The 25,101-nt window shown below is 44.1% G+C and overlaps 2 protein-coding genes across 8 annotated transcripts in view; one reads left to right on the top strand and one right to left on the bottom strand.

Moving 5' to 3' along the window:
• Nucleotides 1-9,878, top strand: part of GRSF1 (G-rich RNA sequence binding factor 1) — a 16,705-nt gene extending 6,827 nt beyond the window's left edge. The window contains exons 3-11 of the mRNA XM_026847906.1: nt 293-437; nt 1,332-1,487; nt 1,743-1,883; nt 3,243-3,372; nt 5,935-6,095; nt 6,252-6,376; nt 7,076-7,211; nt 7,434-7,517; nt 8,638-9,878. Of these exons, the coding sequence (XP_026703707.1) occupies nt 293-437; nt 1,332-1,487; nt 1,743-1,883; nt 3,243-3,372; nt 5,935-6,095; nt 6,252-6,376; nt 7,076-7,211; nt 7,434-7,492 (1,053 nt within the window). The 3' untranslated portion in view covers nt 7,493-7,517; nt 8,638-9,878. The remainder of the gene's footprint in view (nt 1-292; nt 438-1,331; nt 1,488-1,742; nt 1,884-3,242; nt 3,373-5,934; nt 6,096-6,251; nt 6,377-7,075; nt 7,212-7,433; nt 7,518-8,637) is intronic.
• The window catches only part of RUFY3 (RUN and FYVE domain containing 3), a 63,949-nt gene that overhangs the window by 6,227 nt on the left and 32,621 nt on the right, over nt 1-25,101 (bottom strand). For 3 of the 7 annotated variants that reach the window (XM_026847468.1, XM_026847467.1, XM_026847469.1), the window contains 8 exons: nt 24,776-24,943; nt 23,963-24,060; nt 20,430-20,549; nt 17,393-17,495; nt 15,486-15,562; nt 14,137-14,164; nt 13,074-13,148; nt 9,806-11,573 (listed from right to left, as the gene is read on the bottom strand). In XM_026847468.1, coding sequence (XP_026703269.1) covers nt 11,430-11,573; nt 13,074-13,148; nt 14,137-14,164; nt 15,486-15,562; nt 17,393-17,495; nt 20,430-20,549; nt 23,963-24,060; nt 24,776-24,943 — 813 coding nt within the window. In that variant the 3' untranslated portion in view covers nt 9,806-11,429. Of the gene's footprint in view, nt 1-822; nt 834-9,805; nt 11,574-13,073; nt 13,149-14,136; nt 14,165-15,485; nt 15,563-17,392; nt 17,496-20,429; nt 20,550-20,839; nt 22,955-23,962; nt 24,061-24,775; nt 24,944-25,101 lie in introns of those variants that run through there. The other 4 variants (XM_026847470.1, XM_026847471.1, XR_003398278.1 and 1 more) reach the window with 3 other exon arrangements.

Raw genomic sequence — 25,101 nt, 5'->3', positions numbered from 1 at the left:
GTGCGGGGCGGGAGACGGAGGGGACCCCACCGAGCCGCTGCCCGGGATGGGGCCGTTGGGCGGGAGGACGAGCCCCGGGGCTCTGCGCCCTCCTCCCGCCGCCGCGGGGAGACGGCCTGCGCCATGTGCGGGTTACTGCATGGCCTGGCCCTGCTCCTCCCCGGCCTGGCCCTCCCCGCGCTGCGCCAGGCACCCAGAACATGTGCCCGCCTGAAGAGCCGAGGGGAGCTGGGCACCGCTGCGCGTTTCCACCTCGTAATTTGGGGTCTTCTTGGTTCTTTTTTGGTGGCAGGTTACAGATGCACCGTCCTTGGAAGGTCGCCTCTCAGCGCAGGAACCAGAGTCACCCAAGGCAGAAAGTGACAATGTCTTTCTCGTCAGGGCGCAAGGATTCCCCTTCTCGTGCACCGAGGAAGACGTGCTTACCTTTTTTGATAGTATGGGAGTTAATTTTCTTGCGTAACTGCTCAGTGTGGTGTTACTGAACCCAATCAGTTCATTAGTTCAGATCATTAGTTAACAGAAAGAAAACAGAAAAATTGTTAGCCAGAGAAAGATGAGTTTTTCATATTGGTGCCAAATTATTCACGATTTACACATGTAAAACAAATAATCAACTTCCAAACTGTTGGACAATGACTGGAAACTCATCCTTGCAGCATTTTATATTTAATTGAGGAAGTGTTTCCCTTTTTAGTCCATGTCTCCACAGTAAAGGCAATCCAATTGAAGTGATTCCTTTAAAGACCATTATGGTTGGCTTTTTCCCAAACTCGTTTTTTAAACAGACTCGAGTGGGTTTTGCTTACTAGTTTAAACTTCGCTCTCTGATCCTGATTAATAGGCTTGTACGTACCTTTGCAGGGCTGATCCCTTCATACTGTAATATTTTGATGCATCCTTCCAGAGTAGACTAGACAGTCAGAGCCAAGTTTTTTAATGGTTTAATAATCTGCAGAAATAAATTGAAGTCAATTGGAAGTCCTGGGGGAGAGGAACATAGAGCAGGCAGAGTATAGCTATAGAGACTGAACATTCACTATCATTTGTTTTTGATGTCAGGTAACTCAAAAATAATTAACTTTATCAACAGTATGACAATATAATCCAGTTATACAGCTGTGGAAGCAAATGGATGTCAGATCGGATTCTTTGTGTGTTAGAGTTAAGGTTAGAAACAGGAGTTTCCTACCTTTTGTTTCAAGACAGTACTTTGCTTCACTGAGGGCAATAGCTCGATGCAGAATATGCAGTTGTGATCTGCAATTAAAAGACCCCCACGTTTGATGCAGTTGCGTATGTTTCTGTATCGTATGTTCCTTGATTTCTAGGCTGTAGAATTCGAAACGGTGAGAACGGCATACACTTCCTCTTAAACAGGGATGGGAGACGCAGAGGGGATGCCTTGATCGAGCTGGAGTCGAAAGCGGATGTCCAGAGGGCCTTGGAAAAGCACCTGAGGTATATGGGCCCACGCTATGTGAAAGGTGGGTTTGAAATGACAAGTTACATTGGAAGAAAGCTTGATAAAGTGAAGAACTAAGCCAAAACTTCCTAGGCTGGACAGCAAGAGCAAAGCGGTTTGTGCGGTGAGGGGCACCAATGCAGGACCATTGAGTATGACAGGGGGGAAGAAACATTATTCTGGCAGGGGGAAGAAGCTTCCTTAGAAGAATTCCTGTAGAGAACCTCCTTCCAAGTACCATGAGGGAAAACATGTTTTGTGCCTGTGTCTCTTGCAGTTTTTGAAGTACACGATAGCGATGTAGAGAGCTTACTACAAAGTCTGCGGGATGAGTCACAAGCCATAAATGATGGAGTTGTACTACTCAGAGGCCTTCCATTCATCTCCACTGAGGAGGATATTGCAGATTTTTTCCCAGGTAATTCAGCCTAGTCTGTGCTCTTCGGTTACGAGGCATTTACTTCTCCAAGTTGATGCTTAGGTAGCTGTTGTTTCTCTGAGAAAAGGAAAAGCAGATGCAGCCTTGAACACCTTAAACAGTATAAGGAGTTGCTGTCCCTTTGCAGCTTGATGTAACCAAAGTTCTCTGAACAAGCTTTTAGCTGGAAGAAAAGAGAGGAGACTACATCCAGTTCCCTGCAGTCGGCATTGCTACCAGTGCATAATTTGGCAAAGTTAAGAGAGGCAAAAAAGCCTGTATGATAGTTACAGTACAGGTGAATGCAGCATGGATGTTCACAGCTGTATAATTGTGATGTCGTTTATGCCACTTAAAACTGTTAACAGCAATTTATTGTTTTTTTTAATTACTGGCTTTCTCATGGTTGTGAAAGTTCACTGCACCAGTTCTCAGCTCAGCAAGTACTGCACAGTGCCTGCACACATGCTCATGTCCCACACTTAGCACTTGAGCGATGCAGGTGGTTGCTGCCTGCCTTCACTAGGAAAGAAGCCTTTCTAGGCTTTGCAAAATAAATTGACATTTCCTTAGGTAAAGCTTAAGTAGTAGGCTAAACCAAACCCACTTCTTCCACTCCAGACATGCATGCAGAGTCCTAAGGCTTATTGTATCCACAGTCATACCGAAAGCAGAGGCCGCTGGTAGTAAATTTTTCGATTGATAACCAGTAGTTCAAGATGTTTGAAGGCATCTAGTAGCAGAGTTATCACAATGAGATGACCAGGGAAGCATTGTGGAGCAAGTGTTCCCATTTCTTTAGAGCTTGAGGAAACCCTTTGAGAAAGAAACAGCATGCAAAGAGGTATGCAAAAGCACTCTTGAAAAAAAAACTAACAACTGTAGCCCAGCCTAGTGTGCCCTCTGTATCATGTCAGATATAGTTGTTTACTTGATGACAGGCTCCCCAAGCAGCTATTACACAGCACAAAAATTGAAGTTCAGTGAATTTGACCTGGGTTTTAAAGAGATGGGGCAAAATTGCCATAATAATAAGAGAAAATTTCAAGAACATTTGTGCTCTGGACCTCCTTGTTGACTAGAACTTGGATTCACATGTTATTTTCTTAGTTACTTGAAGCCTGGAGTTGATTTCATTATTGGCATTAAGCTTTCTGTGAAAACTAACTTAAAGCAAGTAAGTTGGAGTTTAAAAAAGTTTTTAAAAAGGCATGTAGGCCAGCATGAACAGTTGTTTCAGAACTATTTAGCTGTCTGATTAGCTTGTCAAAAACCAAGAGAGTAAGGAAAAAGATGTCTCTGAGTTGTAGCACAAATTGTTGACAATGTATGTGACTTTTTCTGCCCACTGCTCTATAGGTTTGAAAATAACTGACATAGCTTTTGTTTACCGGGGAGGAAGAAAAACGGGAGAAGCTTTTGTGCAGTTTGCAGCTCCTGAAATGGCAGCTAAAGCCCTGTTACGACACAGGGAATACATGGGAAGTAGGTAGGTACTTCACTGGGATTCATGAGGGTAGAAGAACACAGTATGAAACATTCTGTGTGTCTTATGGCTTGCTTCTTACCGGGTGAAACAGCTATCTTAGGTTGTCCCATACTTACATTATTAGTAAGGAACCCTCTGCCCTTATTACCTTTAAAACCTAGAACTCAGATTTTTAGATTCAAATTTCAGTAGAAGTCATACCTAAATCTTTCTCACAGTGTTGTCAGACTGTTACTTTGTGGCTTAAAATATTTATTTTTAATAGCACCCTCTGAAATACTCTGTGTAACCTAGTTACCTCCTCTGGTGATGTTTTCTTTAGGACCTTGACAAAATTGGAGAAAGATGAAGCCTTTTGCAGGCTTCTTTGTGCTGCAGAAGCACCTTCAGAGCTTGTAGGCTGGGGGAATTTGGGGTCTCAGAGAAATGAGTTCTGTTTATTCCTGAAGGCAGTTTTGTCCCAACAAAAAAAGGGGTGATAGCATGAGGAGGAGGGAGGGCACACTAGATCAATGCTGCCTGCCTAGTCACAAGTGCACTGGGATCCTGCATCTGCTACAGACATTTGCCCCTGCCAAATTTACAGCAGGTTCCTTGGAGCTTTCTGCAATTTTAGCAACGCTCACCAATTCTCTTGAGGGCAGTACCAAGCACAGTCTGTCTCCACTGGGAGAGTACACTGTACAAAACACAGTTTACTACTCATCTCAGGCTTGAATCCATTCCTGAGAGTGACTGCTGGCCAGCACCAAACAGTCATCAACCTCTTTGGTGACCACACCCCACCTGTGCTGTCCCCCTTCCTCAGGAATCCACATTCAACCATTTTCTCCCAGAGCAACAAACTCTATGCCACACACTTAAAAGAGGCCTCTCTTTTTCTCAAGCAGAAGCATATACCCCTTTTTCCGAGAATCGTGAAATCATTTAGTTTGGAAAAGACCTTTAAGATCAAGTCCAACCATTAACCTTTACACTGTCAAGTCCACCACCAAGCCATGTCCCTAAGCACCACATGTACATGTCTTTTAAATACTTCCAGAACTGCCCTTGGGGGGAAAAAAACCCCAACAAAATTGCTTTTACCCTGTTGAGCTTTCTAATTTTGCTTTAATAAGCTGCTAAGTTCTCTTTCTGAACACCAGATAACAAAAGCTCTCTCCAGACCTTTACCACTTCTACATACCTACTTCTTTTCTTCTGTTCCCTTACTTTCTGTTCCCACTCTGCATTTCCTTGTGTTTGTGGCTCCCTGCCCTATACAGCTGCTCTCTAGGTGTGCCCAATAATTGAATTAACTAACACTTCCCTACCCTCAAGTAAAGATGAATTTTGTGTGCCCTTAATTTTTTCTTTGTCATAATCAAATGAGAGCTGATCTGATTCTCCCACCCAAGTTCATACACTTATGTTTCTCTGTGATTACCCAAGAAATAGAGTGGTTTCTAAAACTGCTGTCAGTTTGCTCTTGTTCCTTCTTCCTGGGCTATTGATTTTATCCAGAAATGGCCTTCAGCTGTGCACAGGACCGAGTATGGGTTTGGGGAGCTGAGCTGTAAGCTGTCAGCCTGTATGTGGGGTTAACTTCCCTTACTCTGGCCACTCTCCTCAGACAGGAGGAAAGCTGCCTCATGTGGCTGTCCATATGTGCCTTTTCATCACATTATTCCTTCAGTGCTATGGAAATGGCCTAATTTAACGCTGCTAGTTAAATTTCTGTGAGGCCCAGCTGGCACTAATCTGAAAGAGTAGCACAGGCAGCTCTGAGTTAAGGGGTTCTGGGGTGGGTAGCTAGAAACATAAGGCATTATCATTTTATGTTTTGAACCTGCAAGTAAGAGTTTGTTTTATTTTTCTTTCTGTGGTGTAAGGAGGATCTTGGTGGAGCCCCTTAATGCTGTATTACACCCACGACTTTCACAGGCAGCCACTCACATTTTATCCTATCAATTTCATAACAATATGTAAAATCTTAAGGCTCCACTGAAGTATTTAATGTGACCCTGTGCATTTTCTGTGGCTGCCTGTTTCAGTAATCTGTTTTGGGGTTGGGCGTTTACTTTTTTAATTTGAGGTTTGTAATAATTGGAAAGTGCAATTTGAAGAGGTGCAGGGAGAGGAAAACAGCCTCACATACAAGGCTGCTCAAAAGGATGTGTACTACTGAAAGAAATAGAAAATATTTTTCAGAGGAAGTAAACATGTATTTCTGCAACAAAACAGAGTTCTGGCTTGAGTGATTGGTATTACTTCTACAAGAACTTTGTATAAGGCTGTAAACCAAAAAGAGTTTGTCCAGACCACACTAGTAATCTGTCTCACAGTAGGTGGCTTTATACAGGATAGTGACTGTCACTGAAAGTGGAAGGGGCTTTCATAAACATAATTGTGCAATTTAAATGAATTAACTCTTCAGAACCGTTGCTTGCCATGCCCTGGCTCTCACACCCAGCACATGAGCAGAGCTAAGGCAGGAGAATGTTCTGAAGGTTCTTTTTCAACAACTTGAGTTCTTTGTGGAGGGGCAAGACATGACATGAAATTTTCTCCTTTGGCTTCTAGATATATAGAAGTGTACGTAAGTAGAAAGCATCAGATGCAAAGGCACATGCCTTATGCCAAGCAGAGTACGATCTACTCCAGAGTGAGAAAAGAATATGAATCAGTTTCTGAAGAAGGGGGATTGAGCGACATGGGAGACTCCGATGGTGAAAGAGAAACTAGTGAGTCCCTCCTTCCCTGTCATGTATGTTCTTTGAGGGCCCTTCGTTTTACCCTGATGGTTTACTGTGAACATGACCCCCTGTGTCTGCAGCTTTCATGTGAGAGAGGTGAGAACTGCAAGCATTAATGATGGGTTTTTTTCCTCCGTTCCACAGAATTGTGTAGGGAAGAGACAGAAAGCTCTGGGCACATTTTAGAATCTGGGAACTTCTCACCGCCGCTGCACTTTGTCCACATGAGGGGTTTTCCTACCCAGGCTACTGCTCAAGACATAATAAATGTGAGTGACAATAAAACTATGAATTGAATTTGGTTGTCATTACCAGTGCAAACCCTTGATTGTTACAGATGAAGTCGGTTCAGATTTTTAATCTATCCATGTCTTGGTTAGTCCTCAGTGCTGTGTGGCTTCAGGCTGAATGCGTTTGGAAGCCTGAGTTTGCTGAGGCTCCCCAGGGTAGCCATGGCCTCACAGGCACAGCAGTGATACGCTCGTCTCCATAAATAAGAATGGATTAAAGCTTGCTGAGCTGTCTTCATACCCCTCCCTTTCCCTCAAGTAGCCATTTATAATCTGAGCTAGATTTCAGAGTAGCTGACTGTACAAAAACGAGTTTCAGAATCGCTTTAATATTTAATATTCTGTTTACTTCATTTTACTAGTACATAGCATCACAAAGCGAGCGTACCTGAACTTAGCAACTTGGATGTGTACAGAGCACATGTGCTGTGCGAGGATTTTTGTTCTGTCAAGAATGACTGCCAGGAGCTTGCAGAGGGTGGGGGGCTGCACAGCATGGAGAGGTGGCTTGGGTATGCCCCAGCTTCACCCAGACAAGAAAGGCAGCCTTTTGCTACTCTCAGGCTCAGCCTCCCCTGCAGCTGGACAGGCTTTATGAGAAAAACATCAGGTTTCTTGGTAATAGGTTGTGTTACTATTGTTTCTTTCTCACCAACCTCTCATTTTCCTCCTTTTCAGTTTTTTGCTCCACTGAAGCCCACAAGGATCATGGTAGAATACAACTCACATGGAGATGCAACAGGAGAAGCAGACGTGCATTTCAAGAGCCATGAGGACGCAGTAGCTGCAATGGCCAAGGAGGGCTCACAGCTGCGTAAGTAAAGAGGAAGGGATCTTACAACTCCACGACTCAGACCCTCGGGGAGTTTGGCACAGCTTGTCAAGCTGCTGCTAACACCCCCTGCAGAAGGATCATCTTAAATGTAGATTTCCAAATTACCCTATTATGCGACATTGGCTTTGTGAGGGGGGAAAAAATAAGAAAATGACACACAAGTCACTGAACACAGCCTGCCTCTCTGAAATTGTTCCCCAGAGTGCAGTGCCGTTGAATTATTCCTGAATGAACATCCAGAGGCAAAAGAAAACTGCTAGTGACAGTGGCACGGTCTCAGGTTTGGTAAGTGCATACTCCTTTGCTGTTGTTCCTGTACTATATTTTAGCAGTGTGTGCCTCAGTCTTAACTATTTCTGATACTTTGGATTTCAGCTCCCTTAAAGGATCAAATTTATAGAGTGGCTGAAGGGGGTCATCACCGCTCATCTGAGGTCAGGCATTGAGCCTGGCCTCTCTGGCCTGCAGGTACAGATCCCCACAGGGGGAAAGTCCTGAGGCTACAGCTGGAGCTGGCAAAGGTTATTGTGCTGCCCAGGCATCTGCCCTGTTGCAGCTGAGGCCTAGACTGTGCTGGAGAGCTTTTTCTGTTTTCTTCCTCCTGTTAACTCTCCTAATGTGATAGATGAAAAGGATCTGATGTGGTTGTGTTCCCTGGCATGGAAGAGGAAATGGGGCTAAACATTTTCCCCAGATGTGTATTAACAGTAATTGGTCTTTTGGCTGGGACAGTATTACTTAGAATTACAGACAATAAACACAGTGTGCTGTGGCAGTTCTTGCTGCTGAAACAGCATCAGGCCACACTCCTCACTGAAAACAAAACACAGCCCTCCCTGAAAAAAAATTAAAACCATGCAAAATAAGGGTTTCCTAGGTCTACAGGAGTGAGGCAGAATATATCAGGGAAGAAGTTCCCTGGGACCTTAGTGGAAGGCCCCAGCCACCTTGTAGTGCTTCCACCAATGCCCTTCTGAAAATGGGGGGTGATGGTTGCTGCTCCCCCAGGTGCTGGCCCTCACAGCTGTGGCAGGGAGGGCCCGCCCTCCCCATCCCAGCAGCCCCCTTGCAGCTCTGGGTTCAAGACACACACCCAGCAGTGACTGACGTGCCTGCAACAGCCCCGACTTCCAGGTCCCTGTGCTGGGACCAACGGAATTAAACATACACACACACACACCCCCCCACATGTGTGCTGCAGCCCCAGCCGAAAAGATGTCCCCTCTTAGAGCTGTTTGCATCATCCTACCTTTTTTGGCGACATCTTTTAATACTCCCAAATGCTACTATTCTATTATTGGAGACAAAAATGCAGAATAAAATGCAGCAATGCATTTGAAACAACGACAGCAATAAGCTTGCGGTGAGGTAGTGAGTGATGTTTTTCCTCTTCCTTTTTTTTTAGGCCAAAGTGAACACATTCCGTGGATGTGAGTGTAAAGATCGAGTACGAGTGTCGCTGCTCAGTAACGAGGCTAAACTGTACAAAATCTAGTTGAGCATTGTGTAAAAGCATGTAATAAATTGTGTTGACATACTGTGGAAAGACGGTCTGTTGCAAAAGCAGCAGCAGCTGTACCAGAGGAATGGCAGTTGCTGCCGGATGGAGCGCTTCTAGTCTCCTGGTGTGAGGTGTACAAAGCATTAATAAACCATCAGTATTCACAATTAACAAACCCAGAGCGATGTGAGCAGGTGCTGTGTGGTACCGCCCGTACCTTCTCTCTCCCACCGCCCCTCTCTCCATCTGTATAAGGAGCTGTCATCCCTCACCTGTTTTGAAATACTTAACACATGTAGCCAGAGCAGAATGAGATGGAAAGACAGCTCAGGACACAGGATACAGAGGATCCAAGTTTTTATTATTGTGTGGAACAAAATTAACATGAAAAAAACAGCCGTCCACTCCCCCCACTCCAAAGGCCCAGGTGAGCGTTACAAGCAGTACCTGAGCAAAGGTGCCTTGAACACTGCATCACTGTGCAGCGCAGCACCAGGCGCTCGTGAGCAGAGGCGCCCTGGGCTCTGAGGCAGCGGGAAAGAGCCAAGTGCTGACACCACCAGCTGGCAGCCCGCGCAGTGTCGCGCTGACCTTTCTCAATTAACATTTTGGCTGCCAGAGCTGTGTTCGGAAAGGTTTCGGCCACCTCCCTGCTCCTTCACAGGGAGCCACGTGACTTCAGAGGACCTGCCCCAGAGCTGTCCTGCTTCTCTCAGCCTCCGCTTAAAGCAAGCTGAGCGGCAGCTGCTCCTGCCAGGACTGTCAAAAGCCAGGTACGGGTCACAACTAAGCTGTCGCAGCAGAGCTGCAAAATGCTGGACATACCAGCATGGAAATAATCTATGCTAAGGGCCAGGTTTCCAGTTTAATCCTTTAACGTGGGAATTACTGGGCTTTGCTTTCTCCTTGGGGGCTGAGTCCTGCTGGATTTGGATGCAGGAATTTGAAATTTCATTGGTGTGTACAGTAGGTACACCACACTACCAACGTTAAATTCAGTCTTCTCCATTGGTCTTCTGGTGTCTCACCACTTAAGAGCAGCGTGCCCACACTTGAGTTCTAGGCTTTTCAGATGTCAACACTGTTCACAACTACTAATCTACTTTAAGGGATAGCAGCAAGGAAATGGATCTGGTAACAGGGGGAATAAAGAGCAGAAAAACTACTTAGAGTTGCCCCTGCTGTGATAGTGCCCTGGCTCTGAGGGGCACTAAGAGGAGCTAGAGAACTTGGGTGGCTGAACATGCCAAGGCCTAGAGGGAACTAGGAGAGAGTTAATTCCTGGTACAAACTAGCACCAAGCACCTACGTAACCTCAGCTCTGACATGCTTTTTAATGTGCCTCCTGGCAGGCTAACAAATAGAAAATCCCCTTTGAGGAATTAAACCACTAACCCCTAATAAACATTGTACAAAACCCAAACACATTTTGTCACATGTAAATACATCAGTTTTTCTACGGACTACCGCACATTCTATGGTCTTTAGGACTGAAGTAGGCTTCCAGTATAAACCAGAACAAACATAACTGTGACATGCTATGTGCTTCAGGAGGAGGCCACCACCGCTTTTTGGAATAACAGAAAATTCAGTGAGGTAACCGCAACAAAGAATTATGTGGCATGAACTTTAAAGTGTGAAACCCTTTCAAACTGTGGTTCAAATCAGAATTTCTAGTAGGTGAAAAACATTCCGGTTTCATCTCACCTTCATTTTCATGTAACAAAAAGTGAAATGTGAGGTTTATTATGATGACTTTATGTGCACAAGGGGGAGAGGTGGGTTGAAGTGGCCGTAAACCTCCTGCATCATGGTGAGGGTTTGGTATCTGAATGCTTGAGGGTCCAGTTCCTCCAGTCACCACACCAAGGCAGGAAGTGCAGTTACACCCGTAGCTTTGGCCCCCGCCGTGTAGTCACGAAGCCACAGTGAGGGTCTTTGAGAGGAAGGTCAGAGATGCCGTAAGGCACTTGTGTGCCAGATCAGTGCAGGCCATCAGTTCATGCCTCAAAGCCACCTACAGCCCCCCACCCCAGCCCCTAAAATACAGAAGGAGAACTTTCACAGCTTGGTTTGAGTCTTCCGTACTGCTTTGCATAGCAAGCCTGTGGCCCAAGGGTTGAGCCAAAGAAACGAAGCCAGAAAAAGTATTTATTGGCATCTCACATGGCCTCCTCCCACCCGGCACTGATGCGGCACAGTCGAACCAGATTGTCAAAGGCAACCAGGAAAGGGGAAATGGTATTTCAAGTGCAGCCAGACATGAGGATTAAAAATGCTCCCGTTCTGCTGTCAGTGAGCCTGTGCTTCACACTTTCGTGCCACACACGTGGGGATGAGAACGCTCCCAACTTGCAGGCGCAGACACACAGTGCACACACACAGAGCTCTTTTGGGCAGAGGCACTCTACTATGCCCTGAGGCTGCTCGGGCACACCTCGGGTACTTCACGTGCCATTCCCAAAGCAGTTCTCCCCAGCACAAGCTCAGCTCTGAGAACAGGCAGATTTTCATACAGGGAAGACTCAAACTATTGGTTTAGCCACAGGAGACTGTGAACACCACAAAGCTGCTTCCCCTCTGACCTCTGAGGAACACAGGCAAGTATCTTCTCTTCATATTCCCCCCGAAACAACTCTAGAAACCATCATCAGCTACAACCATTTGTTTTGTCACCTCTCCCTGACGCCTGTCCCCTACAAGGGGCTGGTCGAATACTGCTGGATGAGCCGCTTGTGACAGGGGTTGCAGACACGCTCAGGGTTAATACTAGATGGGAGGGGCAGCTCATTCACTGAACAGGCTTCACAGAAGATGCCACCACAGTTCTTGCAGATGTTCTGGAATGTAGGAAGAGGACACAGAAATGAAGGAACTGCTCAAGACACAAGCAACAGAAACTTACAGTTTCTCTTATTAACATTCTGTCAATCCAAATCCTCTGCTGGGCTAGAGAAAGACACTCCAAAACTCCACTCCTGTCCCCTCTGAAGGCCCCGTTTGCTCCTGTGCTCAGGACCAGTTAATACCTAAGTTCCTCAGGTCCAAGGAGAGTAGGTGAGGTCTTGCAGCAAAGCAGGTAAGAGTTACCAATAATGAACTATTCGAGTTTTAATTGACTGTGGCATTTGCTTTGAACTCATTGTGTGTTTTCTCAAGATAAACACAGAGGCATGGGAAAGACTAGAAGTCCTTACACAGCGTTCCCACATGTCTAACAGGAGAGGTTCATAGGGTGACGCGGAGGGGGCAATTGGGCCCCCCCTCACTGCCTGTTCTAAGCATCATGGCACCACGGTGTCAGGGAGGAGAGGGCTGACTTCTGAGCACGCCCAGGCACACCGCCTTCATAGGTGCTGCGGAGGACAGCAGGAGGAACAGCTGGGAGTTGTTGCTCTTCACTCTGGCAAAACTACCTGTGCCAGAGCGAGCTGCAAGCGCAGCCACAGCTGGGAGCCTCTGCACCGAAGAACAGCAACTCACCACCCATTACTCAGCCAGACATGGCCTCTCCACATGAGCCTGAAAGCCTCCTGGTCAGGTAACCTCGCTGTACTCCCCAGTTCCCCCTCAGAACTTCCCAAGACCGATTTGGAACCGAGTACTGGTTCACCTTCACCCAGGTGCGGAGGTCAGAGCCCTGCAGGCCTTGTGCCGGGGAGCCAGCTGCCTCCCCCCTGCTCCTGTCTGGCCACAGCTCCACAACAGCCTTTCAGTTCAGGCCTTGGCAGATCAACTGGGGGAAAACAACATCACCTTCCAGCTCATACCTCTAAGTACTTGCACCAGTGTGACCAGGACACCTGCTGCACTCACAGCAGTTTTATCATTGACTTTACTCTTTTCTTTCCAAACTGCTCCTCAGCAGCAGTGGAGGAAAGTATCTGGATGAAGGCAGCACTCCCACTGAACACCCTTTCTCTTCCAATCCCTCTAGATTCAGAATGTAAAGCAGTGAGGAAAGTGAGAAGGGCTTGACCACAAAGAACAACAAAAGTAAGGGAAAGAGGCAGGGTGGCTTAAGTGGAGAAATAACAAACAAGTGTTAACACCACCTATTCTCACTTTGGATTGATCCCAGGAAAAAAACCACTTAGCTAAAAAGGGAAGAAGCTGCTAAGGGGAGGGAAAAACAAACTACTGAACACTGAGCAGAGTGGGGAACCCTCAAGCAACCACTGTTTAACAAGTTTACTTTAAGGGTGAAGTGGACTTCAGAAAAGCCCTCATTTCTTTGTCTCAAGTCACCAGGGGGAAATCTGTGCTATTTGAAAATGAGAATCAGAGGAAACACACATTCACCACATGATGGAGGTGACAATACAAGTCCTTGGACTTACCTTTTTTTTGCTTCGGCTGCTTTCTTCCTGGCAGAGCTGGCAGATCTCAGAGTTTCCAGGTCCTGACAGCTGTTCCTAAACCCCAAGTAAAAACCAGAACATTCTGCTTTACGCACTTCTTTACATGGCACCCATATTAGAGCTCTAGCGGCCGAGCTGCACCTTTCAAGAGGGAGGAAGATTTCACGTGCATGTGTTTTTAACCCTTCTCTATTCACAGCATACGTGCAGCCACAGAGGACCACCATGCACGTGCAGAATGATCCACAGTTGCCCTCCCTACATCACGGGGCAGACGGGGAAGCACAGCATGGCCGTGTGAACCAGGGACCACGCAGCTTGATTTTCAGGCTGAGATCAAGGCTGCTGGCCCAGCAATGAGGTGGAAACTAAACCTCTTTCTCACTGTGAGAAAGAGCTGACAGATACAGAAATTCTCAGTAGACAGGACACAATGCAAGTGTTGCAGCATCCCATTGACAGTTCGGGGTCTACCTGTGCTTTGCCAAGCACCCAGGGGGAGAAAGAAAGGATTCTGGTCAATTTGATATACATTAAAAAAAAAACAAACAAAACAAAAAACAGAACAAAAACCCACCCCAACAAACCAACTGACCAAAACACCCCTTCCCTCTAGCCTACTGAGCAACCAGCAAAACCCTGGCTCAGACCAAGGATGTTAAACACCACTGTTTTCACAAACACTGAACTATATTATGCTTTCATTGTTCTTTTCAGACACACCAACGCAAGAAAGGCAGGGGGCAAAGGAATAATTAAAGGGGTTAGTATTAGTTTAAAACCCAACATGGTTGTCTTGAGGCTGCAAAACGAACTCACATAGGTGCAACACTGGCAACTAAAAGCCTTTCTAAGGAGATAAGCAGCGTTTCATACACTAGGCAATGATTGCTGCTATGGACTCTACAGACAAATCCTCACCAAGGCAACACCATGGACAAAATTCAGGGTTATCTGGGCAGGGAAGATGCTGCAGTGACCCAGGAGCTCCCTCAATACCCTTGCCCTTCGGTATTTCAATGCAAGAAAAAGAATCACCAACCTGCTCCTCCTGTGTGCTGCTTGGTAACCTGCAAGAGAACACCACCATTACTTGGAGCCAGGGCTTCAGTCACTGCATCTTTTCAGAAGAACATTTGGACAATCAGAGAATTCCCTCATCCTGTTTTTAAAATCCTACCCATACAGATTTTTGGTTTTGTTTCTTCAAAACCACACTGCCAAGACTCCTTGCATGAGAGATGACCCCTTCATAAGTTTTGTCAAACAGCGAAGCAAAAAGGCAGTATGTGACTGGGGCTCTTTAGGCATACAGCACTCCTGGCTAAATGGGAACAGCAGGAGAAATACTTGTAAAATGCCTTCAGAAGTGCAGAGGAAAGCGAGCATGAATATAGAAAAGACTGTTTAGATGCTACAAGCACAGTTTAAAACTAGCTCTGAACTTACTACCGCAAAATATTTGGTCCCCTACAACTTCTGTGAAGAGGCAGCGATAATGCATTTTGAGGTCTTGCAGATAAATTGGCAGCCTGACACTCACAGTGCTTAAATGCTCAAGGTGAAATGGCAATAAAAAGCATCAGAGGCCTGGAAGGTTTTTAATATCTGGGAAAGCAGATTTGAATTGAGCTTATGCTATTTTTAAGACAATACTTTTCTCATTAACTTTATACTGGCATTCAGAGCACTGAGTTTTTTCACTGACATTCAGAGTACTTCAAATAGGCTGTTACCATCTCTGAGCAAAGTCCTCATTACAGAGCTGTTCCCTGTGGCTTTTAAAACACCTTTTCACATTTAAAATCAAATCTGAAACTTCAAATATTAATCAAGTCCTACAACAAGAATCCTCCTCTGTAACATTCAGCTTAGAAACGTGTTACCTGAACTACATTTTTATACAAACATTTTCTTGAAATGTTATTTCAAGTTCTCTTTCTGCAACATCTACTACTCTTGTCCAGAAGCCACTGTTGATTAGTTTCAAATGCCCTTGATCCACCAACCCTTCTCCCTTCCCTCACCAATCAAGGTACCTTCTTTGGACACAAGTACCAAAGGTCCAGGTCTCTGCAGCATTTGGCTTACAAAGCTTCATTGATTAAGAAAAATTAATAAACACCAGATTTATATATAAACAAATTCAAAGGCAAATGGTAGAGAGAGAAAGAGCTTTTCAGATCCAGAAACACTGATGGTGAGCAGTAGAACCTCCTTCCCTTTGAGAGCTAGAAAAAAAGCAGCAAAGAGACCTCAACAAAGGGCATGAGGTTGAAAATCTATTAGAGGGGGAAGCTGCACTACTCCAAGCTTCCCATCAGCAAAGAAATTAGAGAAGGGGAAGCAGGACTTAGAGAAGGTAAAAATGAGATTTCTTTTCTTCCATACTTGTGTGGCAGGACACTGTTCTCTCTTGGTGGCTGTTTCAGTTTAGCGTTTTCTTCCTGGATTTTGAGCTTCCCATCCTGTCAAAAGGAGATATATACCCATCAGTTGAACTATATGACAACTCCAGTCTCACCCCTGCCATACTGCCAAGGGAGACCTTACATTTCTATTTCGGGAATACTGATCTGCCCCTCCTTGGCACAGAGGTGTATTTGAACATGTGAAAGCCTACAAACACCAATCCACCCTAGGAGCAGATCTATATGCTTTCCTTTTGCTGTCAACAAAAAACTGACTTCACATTTTAGAGACAGACTCTTAAACATGTCCCATGACCTCCTTTTACTAGAAGGTACAAGAAACTTCAGAGACATAATTTTTTATTTTAACAGCAGAGGTTAAATCAGCAGACAGCCTGAACAGGCTTTTTCAAGACTGATCAGCAAAACAAACCCTCTCAGGCAGCAAAGGAAAAAAATCCTTCCCTCCTGCCCAGCTAAGACCTGGGTCATAGCCCTGGCCAGATATGTATGTATGTATGTATGTATGTATGTATGTAACACCACACCAAAACACGATTGGCAAAAAACAGCCTCCTGTCTGCACAGCCAGTGCTGGCAGAACCACCCACACACGCATTGCTCTTGAGTTGTGACCTTCAATTTCTGCAAATGCAAATTTCACTGGATCAAGCACCACATACAAGTTTTGAGGCAAAAGACAAGTTCACTCTGAAACTGCTTTTTTGCGCACTGGCCCATTTCTTCCTAGTGGGAGCACCCACTCGTGCCACAGTGCTCACCTATAGAGTAAAGGAGGATAACCCCACACAGTAACCTGGTCTCAAACCCAGTGACAGGCACACAGTCAAGCAGCAGAAAAAAAGCAGCTATTCTGCCTTCTACAGAGGTAAACAACTTTTGCTTTAAAGATCAGACTACCCAGTTTTGGGTATGGGGGGTTTTTTGTTTTCATTTTTCCTGGCCAACTGCATCACACTTAGTTTCTGATTCCTTCTCCTGAATGATGGCTGTTCTGCTACAGCAAACATGACTTTTCGATAAATGACCCATGATGTGTAAATAACTTCACTGAAATGATATGTATAATGTTGGTTAAAAACCAAAAAACCTGATTTGTTCAAGCAGCCCAGGGGAGCCCATTGAAGGCAACTCTTAAGTGCAGCAGCACATATGAGAATGCTAAAACAACCTCTATTCACAGTTCTCATAGTTACAAGTTTTGTTCTCCAAAACAACTGTTTTACTGCCAATTCCCGGCAAAAGAGTCTGTTTCGGTTTACAGAAAAAGCTGCAGAGCAGATTTTCACTTTCAAAGGCAAATTTACTGCTAAAAAGGGAGTCTCACTTGGGGACTGAGTTTTACTCTCAAGACGAAGACTGCGTTTTGCTTTAAAAAAAACACTGACTTACTAATGCACAGCACAAAAGAACACAAAGTGATTTGTGATGCCCTGAAGAGATAATTTTGTCTTCCAAGTGCTACTATTCACCTCGTTCAGGAGAATTTCCATTATTATGATGCAAAAAATAAAGACAAACAAGTTTGCTCTTCATAAGATGGAATGTGTACAGCACCTCTCCTGATGTATTACAGTTGCTTTTATTAAACTAGTGAAGGAAAACCACAATCACTGTCAAGATTTTGTCAGGTACCCAGCTTGGCACAGGAAACCAGTGTTCTGCAATGAAGCATAATGCCTGCAATATTTTTGTGATGCTCAATTCAATAAACTACCTACTTACTGTGTGCAAAAAATGTTCTAAAGCTCATTTTGTTGTGGCACACTAACAATACACGTTTATTGCCTAATAAAGCTCAGGAAAAAAAAAAGAGCAAAATGAGACTATGATTCAAACACAAGCCAAGAATAAAAGTCGTATTACCTGTCTTAGCCAATTCTTTGCACCTTTTTTGTTCTCTTGGCTGCGTTGGTGACTGTGTGACCATCTGTCTCTTTCTCGCTTCAGTTCCAGTTCAAGGTGGGTCCTAGAGTATCAAGGTGGAATTGTGAATAAAAGATTTGGTTTTGTAACACTTGACATTGAGAGCTGAGCTGTTTAACCCTCTCTTTACACTAAAGCAACTGAACCCCAGCTCAGGAGCTGAAAACTGCCTCTTTGAATAAAAAATTGTCTTGCAGTGTGTTAAGCCGTAATACATCAGGATGGGAAAATCTAAAAGTTCTTAATCTAATTCTAGCATGATTTGGCAAGGAAGTAAACCTGTTGACTACGTCTGCAAGTCCTCAAAAAATACTTATTTATTCATCTATTGCAGAACTGTTGATCAGTGCCCTATTCAAAAAGACATTCTTCAGCATGTCAACTGCTATAAGACAGGCTCTGAAACCAAAGCCAACATCCACGACCATTTCCCAAAGCTGTCCGTACAGGATGGAGGGGCTGTTCCTCCCTGAGAACTGTGGGAATTCTTCTGACAGCTCACCTCAAAGTGGGGCTTGGTCCCTGTGGAGCAACCAAGGACTGGGGCTGAGGGCTTCCTTGCTGGGAGCACTCTGCAGCCTGCTCTGCTCTTGACTGAGCAACAGCACATGAGCAGGTCAGTGCAGGAGCTTGAATAGGAGAGGTGAGTCCAGTGGGCTGAAATCAGGACACATACACTTTTCTACAGATCTCAGGCAACTCCCTGGTCCAGCCTCACCCATCAAGAAGGGAAGACACATGCTCCTTCAAGACTGCTAAGCAGCTGGGCTGCTGATCTGCACTGGTACTGCAGCCAGTGTCGGTCCCTCCCCCTTCGGGCCAGAGGGAACAGAGACATGGCTGAGCACAGCACATTCACATTCAGGAGGAAAACTAATCAGCGGGTCAAGGACAGATGAACAAGCATATCTGAGGTCCCTGACACAGTCTGAAGCAGGATGAAGAGAAGCACGGCTCTAAACCGAGCTGTGGGTCACAGAGCCTTTACTCTGGGCCGCCAGAAAGCTCAATGCCTCCCTGCCTGCAGCCTGCCTGTACGCAACAGCCTCAAGCACATGGACCATCAGGGACTGAAGCACTAGAAACACCATTTTCTGCAATTATTACAAGGAAAATACATTAGCCGCCATAGGAAATGACCCCTGCTCCAAAATTAAAGCCTAGAAACTGAGTATCTACCAGTAAAAGTAGTGGGAACACATGTACTATAAAACATTCAGAATCCTCGTTGCTATTAAAACCAACACTATCCATTATTACCTCTGTTAGTCTCCACGCTGCTCCAACAGCTTTTTAAAATAACTCATTATGACTACAGCCTCATCAATTACGTAGCCTAACTGAAGTGAGTGAAGCTGGTGGAGACTTAGATCCAGAAATTAATACTTGTCCATGTTGACATTTAAAAACAAACCAACCAATGGAATCCTTGTTTACAACTTGATTTAAAACCAGCACCACCACAAAAAGTCCCATTTCCTCTTAAAGGCATATAATTCAAGCAAGACTGCCCACAACCCACTGCGGCACCCTCCAATACTCACTGCTTTAGAAACTCAATTAAATTAAGCGGTACAGCCTCCCAGTAAAGGAGACTCAATCATTTTCATACTGTCATCTTGATTTAGCTTGAGTGAGGAAGGAATCGGAGCAAGTCCAATTGATGCAAAAATAGACCAATTTGCAAATGTCCTCTGCCAGTAGCTACACTGACTCTGGGTAAGGTGCATACACAGAGATGATGTATTCTCCCTTTATACCCGAGAACACCGCTAAGCCCACCCATGTACACCCTGAACCTCGCATGAATTTCTGACAAAAGCCATTTGCTGGTTTTCTGGGAAGCCTCTGTAACTTTTTGAAAAAAGAAACAAAAAGCTGTGACAGGAAGGGACAAAAAGGAGGGAAAAAAAATATATATATATCACCCAGCAATGCTTCCACATAATTCATTCCAGTGACCTTGCAACAAAGATGTGTCATGGCTACAGAAGAGATGATCTTCTATTTTAAGATAAGAGGATTTCTCTGTTTTCCTGATACTGGTAAACCGATGACACTGCAGGGGAAAATATGATAGCTTTCGCAAAGTTCTCTACATTTGGCTTCCAACGTTTTGGTCGCCTCTCAGTAAAAATTAGAACAGTTTCAACTAGAAAAAAAAAATAATTCCTGGCACTGTTTGTCAGACTGACACCCACGATTGCTTCCCTTGCTCCAAACTCTTCAGTGTTAGCTCTAGGCAAAGACTTCACTACTATATCCCTGACAATAAGCAGCAAATTGCTTTTAGTGTTAGCTTTGAATTCCAAATTATGCTATTACAGTGGAAAGTCTGATGCAACACTTGACTTTGGAGAGGTCTATGTTGCCCATCAGAGACCCGACTGCACTCTGAAGCACACATCTAGCTAACTCTCATTCCCTAGAGCAGGCTAACCTGCAACTTTAACTCAGCACAGACTGGGGATCTACCCAGTGTCCCAAACAGGCTTTGCAGCTTGTAGGGATCCCCGTCCTACTGCAACTCCAGCGCTGCCTGTTTTCAAACGAGATCGTTACTGGCAGATGCCCGACAAATCTAATCACAGTGAAGAAATCCCCCATGGATGTTTCCATATTCAGAAAAATATCCTGACGTTTCACTTCCACTCGAGATATTCTGCAACTTGCTTCTTATACTCCACTGCCACATAAGATTTGTGCTTTTGCTGGTGGTTTCTGCCGACTACATAGTTCTTTTGCATTATCTTCCATTCTAGTTTTTCAAGTTGTAACTTTAAAGACATGCATGTTAAAAGATTTGCTGTCTCACAGATCACTGCACCTCCCCAGAGTTAATGGCTGCCTGGCATCTAACACGCCACTTGTCCCTCTCTCCCTCCAACCCCTACTTCCTTTTGCGATAGCCCTGCCTGCTTTCTACCAGACACAGTAAAAACAGCCCAGAAAATAGATTAGAAAAGGATCTCTTCACCGCTGCCTGGAGAGCTCTTCCACTTCTAGCTGGAGGCTGTTGATTTTGTCCCCAAACTCCTGCTTGAAGAGACGGTTGTCCTGCTGGGCCAACTGACGGTCCTTCTCTGCCTGTCGCAATCTGGATTTGAGCCACATGAACTTGTGATAAAAAACAAAAGCCATGGTGGGGAGGAAGACCGAGTTTAACCAACAAATAAAAACCCAGTGAAAAGGTAAAGCCAAAAAAAGGAATGGTAAAAACAATGGAAAGGAGGAAAAATTTTTAAAGAAAAGCAAAATGTAGGTGAACCAGGCAGAAGCTCTGATTTTCAATAGTTTTTATTCTATTACTACAGTTTACAGCCATTAGATGAAAAACATAAAACATCACTTTTATCCAGATTCAAAGCAAACCTCAAGTACACAGAATTTTAAGTCAAATTTGATTTTAATGTATGTTACATTTCAGCTTTACACATGTAACTGGAACTTGCAACATAGGTTAGCTACTCTATTGAGAATTAGTGCATTTTCCTGGTCTCTTCCATGGACTGACACACTGGCTCAAGCGCCCAGGCATTAATACACCAAAGCATTTCCACTTTGGGCCAGACATCAGAAATGGCCAGATCCTTAATTCTGTCTTATTTTAGTGTTACTGTGACAGCAAACAAAACCAGCCCAACCCCGTTTCTACAGAAGAAATCTGGGGAGGAGCAAGGGAGTTAACTGTTCTAACTAGCTATTTGGATACCCTGATGAAAGCTTCCACCTTTTTATTATTATTTTTCTCCAGGTAGTTAAAAGGAGTTTCTAGTAGAAGATTACTGAAGGTTAAGTTTATACTTTCTAGCATGTGACTTGGGCATCAGCATTAAGATTTAATAAGGGTCTCCAAGTCTGCTCGTATGTGGGAGTTAACTAACCAAGCTAAGCAGTGGTACACGCTTGCGTACAGGAGGACTAGGCTGAGCCTCATAGATTTTTAAATGTACCTAGTGAGAATCACAGGTATTCTCTCCCCAGCAGCATTTTGGTCACATTTGCCACCCACTGCCCCAGGGAGCACTATCCCACAGGACAAAGGGAGAACTGGCATCAAAGAATTTTTACAGGCATCTCACCAGAGCAAAAAAACGCTTATTCAACACAGAAAATGCCCAAATGTGACCTTCTTGAAAGAAAAAAAGGAGCACTTAGAACCTAAATCCTGTGACAGGTCAGCATGGTGAACTTCTGTCGCCACAGGGAAGAGGATATTCATTTATAATAATCCAAGCTGCAGTTACTTAAAGTTTTGTGCTGCGGTGTTAAATGGGCAATTATATTTCCTATTGAGAGCTGTTTCCAAGCTTTACCCTTTCTTCGTTAGCAAATTCCATTTGTATCCAGCAACAGAAACTCAGAAGCAAATGAAAGAAGTGTAAGAGTAAAAGGCAGCTCTTCCTTTTAAACCACTAACTACTCAGACAAGGAATGGTCAAGTACCAAATTACCATTTCCACTCCCTACCACTGCACATTTTGGTTTTGGTTTTTTTTTTGTTTTGTTTTGTTTTGTTTTTAATTTTTTGTTTCTTTTAAACACTAGAGTATAAAGATCAGTAATTTTTTTTGTAAAAGGTGTAACTTCCCTTTCTAGGAAGAGGAGAGATCTACCAAAACAACTCTCCTCAGCTTCCTTCGGTCAGGAAGGACCACCAATATATGTCTAAAGGGATTCATGGCAGAGGTAGAAGGCAATGCAAAGATAAGGAGGTTTTCACTGAACTTACCACTCTATCATGTTACTCTAAGACACCTAGCTACTAATTCTGGACACATGAAGTTTAAAGGAATAAGGATAAGTCCCCACCCTCCCACCAAGTCACTAAGGCAAAATCATTGCAAGCAGTCTCAGTTACAAGAGGGCTGGTCTTCATGGTGATGAGCTATCGAGTCGCACCCATTTTGTCTTGGACTTGGGACTGAACCCACAGAACAGAAGTGAATGGGTAACGGCTTTGGGGTACGCACACAACTACTTTCAACAACTTCCAGGGATGCGTTTTTTCGTCTACTTCACAAAAAGGGTAACACAGAAAACTAGTTGACTTTCCAGAGCTGGCCAATCTGATGTTGGCTTGACCAATGCACCTAGTATCCATAAATGCTGAAGACTTGTGCTGCTGTATACAGTATGCATCACCGGGATGTACAGAGCCACATATCTTCCATTCCTTATGCTTTTCTGGTGTGTTTATTGGCCAACTCATTGGTACTTTAACACAGTTTAAATGGCAAAGTTAGGGATTTTTATACCCGACTCTACATCTCTGAAGAAAAACTCACTGATTTTAAAAATTCAGCAAATTCCAAATCAATTTTAGGTGACAATTAACATTTTAGCAGTTGCTTTTAGCAATTCTCAAGTTCTCCCCTCATAAATGAGTTCTGATGTCAGAGCTGTGAGGTGACCAGACATAAAAATGTCTAATGATGCTTCTGGATCAGTTTGTTTGCTGCACTATTTAAGGTTTTTGCCTGTTTCACCAAATCCTTTTCACTGTATAAGTAAGTCAGAATGAGGAGGATGAGAAAATGAAAAAATAACAACAGCAAGAGAAAAAGAGCAAACCAATTAGCTGAGCAGATATCATAAAACATTTTAAAACACAAATTTCCTACAAACAAAATGACCTTTTTTATAGAGAATCATTCTCAATATAAACCCTAAAATGAGAGCTTTAATTTAGTGCAATGCTCTACTCATTAAGTAAGTCCCAGGCAATACGTGACCTTGAGAGCTATGCTTTTCCCCTGATTTTCTCTGAGCTAGTGTGACAGGGCGATTTGCAGAGACTGGAGCTGTGACCTGCTGGCCAAACCACTGCAAAGCCTGGCTTCAAGAACAGGACAAAAGGGAAATAAGAGCACTGCTCCTTCTCAAATCAATCTGACTTCAATGCCGCGGCCGTCCTAATTTCATGAAGGTTTGTAACATGAGAGCCACAGTGTCATTACGATGGAACTTGTCCCAGTCCAAATGGGTATTATACCTATGGGCTATGTTTACCAACTTCAAGCGACAGCCAGGCTCCCCTCTCATCCTCCTCCATTTACTTTCACATAAGAATATTTTTCAGGCTCACCTCCCTCAAAGTACCAGAGAGATCTGGAGTAACCAAGCACCTCTATGCCTAGCCTCTGCTGCACTGTAATACTGTCATAAACAGTCAAGCACTTCTCTAGGTTCATATTTACATCTTTTTTATCAGTGCTATCAGAGTAATTGCCTTGTAATGACTGGATAGCATACAGAAGTGCAGCTGGCATAGATAAATGAAGCTGTTATGGTAATTAATGGCTTAGTAGTATATTCTTTTCTAAAGGAAACCCTCCTGAGAATGCAAAACATTTCTCCTAACAGCATCTCACAGAATTACAGCACTCTCTCTGTTGAGCAGAGACTAAGCAGAGCACACAGACTCTCGCCTGGTCCATTCAGGGTCAGTGGGACACTACCCCTAGAATACACACATGATTTTGTAACTGTAGAAGTTCCATTTTTTACCTTTGTTCAAGCTGTTTGATGGTGGCAGCCATCTGATTTGTTTTTTCTTCCAAACGACTGTTTAATTCACTCTTCTGTTTCACTCCCATGTCTGAACTCTGGAAAAAAACAGCATTGTGGGGGTTTTTAGTAGTAGTAAAACCAAAATAAGCCATGATAAATCATGTGGCACATGAAACGAAAGGGGCAGAAACCAGAGGTAGGAAAAGGTGCTCAAAAAGCAAATGCCAGGTCAATACTGCAAGGACAAACATCTTACCATAAAGATGTAGGCTACCTCTGGACCCCACAAAAGGGCAATACCATTATCACTGAAGCTTTCTGTGTAATGTATATTAATGCAGTATGTGCTAATATCATTCGACTGTTTTGCACAGAAGCAACTCTTTCCCGTTCTAAAGTTTATTTTAGGATTTCTTTGTGTGCTCTTCATCTTAAGAGTCTGCTTCTGTCTTCACACAGTAATGCATGCGATTACACCACACACCTTCAAATACCAGATTGTACTGGAACAGAAGCTACCACAGCTCAGTTTTTATACCACAAAAATGTAGAAGATGCTTATTCCACTCACACACACACACATTTCTGGATCATCATGAGTCTTTCTTCAGAAGAAACTGCATTTTCCTTTAACCTCCATCACATTCAACTGTTCATGTACTACAGCTTTCTTGCAGCAAGACAGAAGTACGCTATACACCCTGTAACTCTTCCACACCTAGTACCTTTTAGATAGATAGCAGGGAAAAAAGAACAAGAGCTATCACTTTTATCTGGAATTCACTGCATTTGATTTAATTATTTCCCTACCTGCAGCTTGAAGGACAGTTCATGCTTTAGGGCTCTGAGATCATCCAGTTGCTGTCTGAGTGCCACCAGCGCATCTTGCTTCTCGCAAACATCTTTCTCCAGCATCTTCATGGCTAGCTCCATCTCCTGTCGCATTCCAATCTGCACCTCCAGCTCTTTCTCCACATCCTGGAACATACCGATCGGTCACCATTACCAGTCAGCTTTCCGTGAGGTAATCACCCTTAACTGGTGCTCCTGCCAATGCAGTCACTACCTAGAAGGGTGCTGCATTGGCCACAGCATCACAGTTACAGATCTGACCCATCAAAGACAATTAAGGACAA

Source organism: Athene cunicularia, assembly GCF_003259725.1.
Source record: "Athene cunicularia isolate RWA chromosome 4 unlocalized genomic scaffold, athCun1 chr4_part2, whole genome shotgun sequence".
NCBI classification, from domain to species: Eukaryota; Metazoa; Chordata; class Aves; order Strigiformes; family Strigidae; genus Athene; species Athene cunicularia.
Note: the sequence above shows the minus strand (reverse complement) of the source record. Positions and strands in the feature narration are given on the sequence as shown.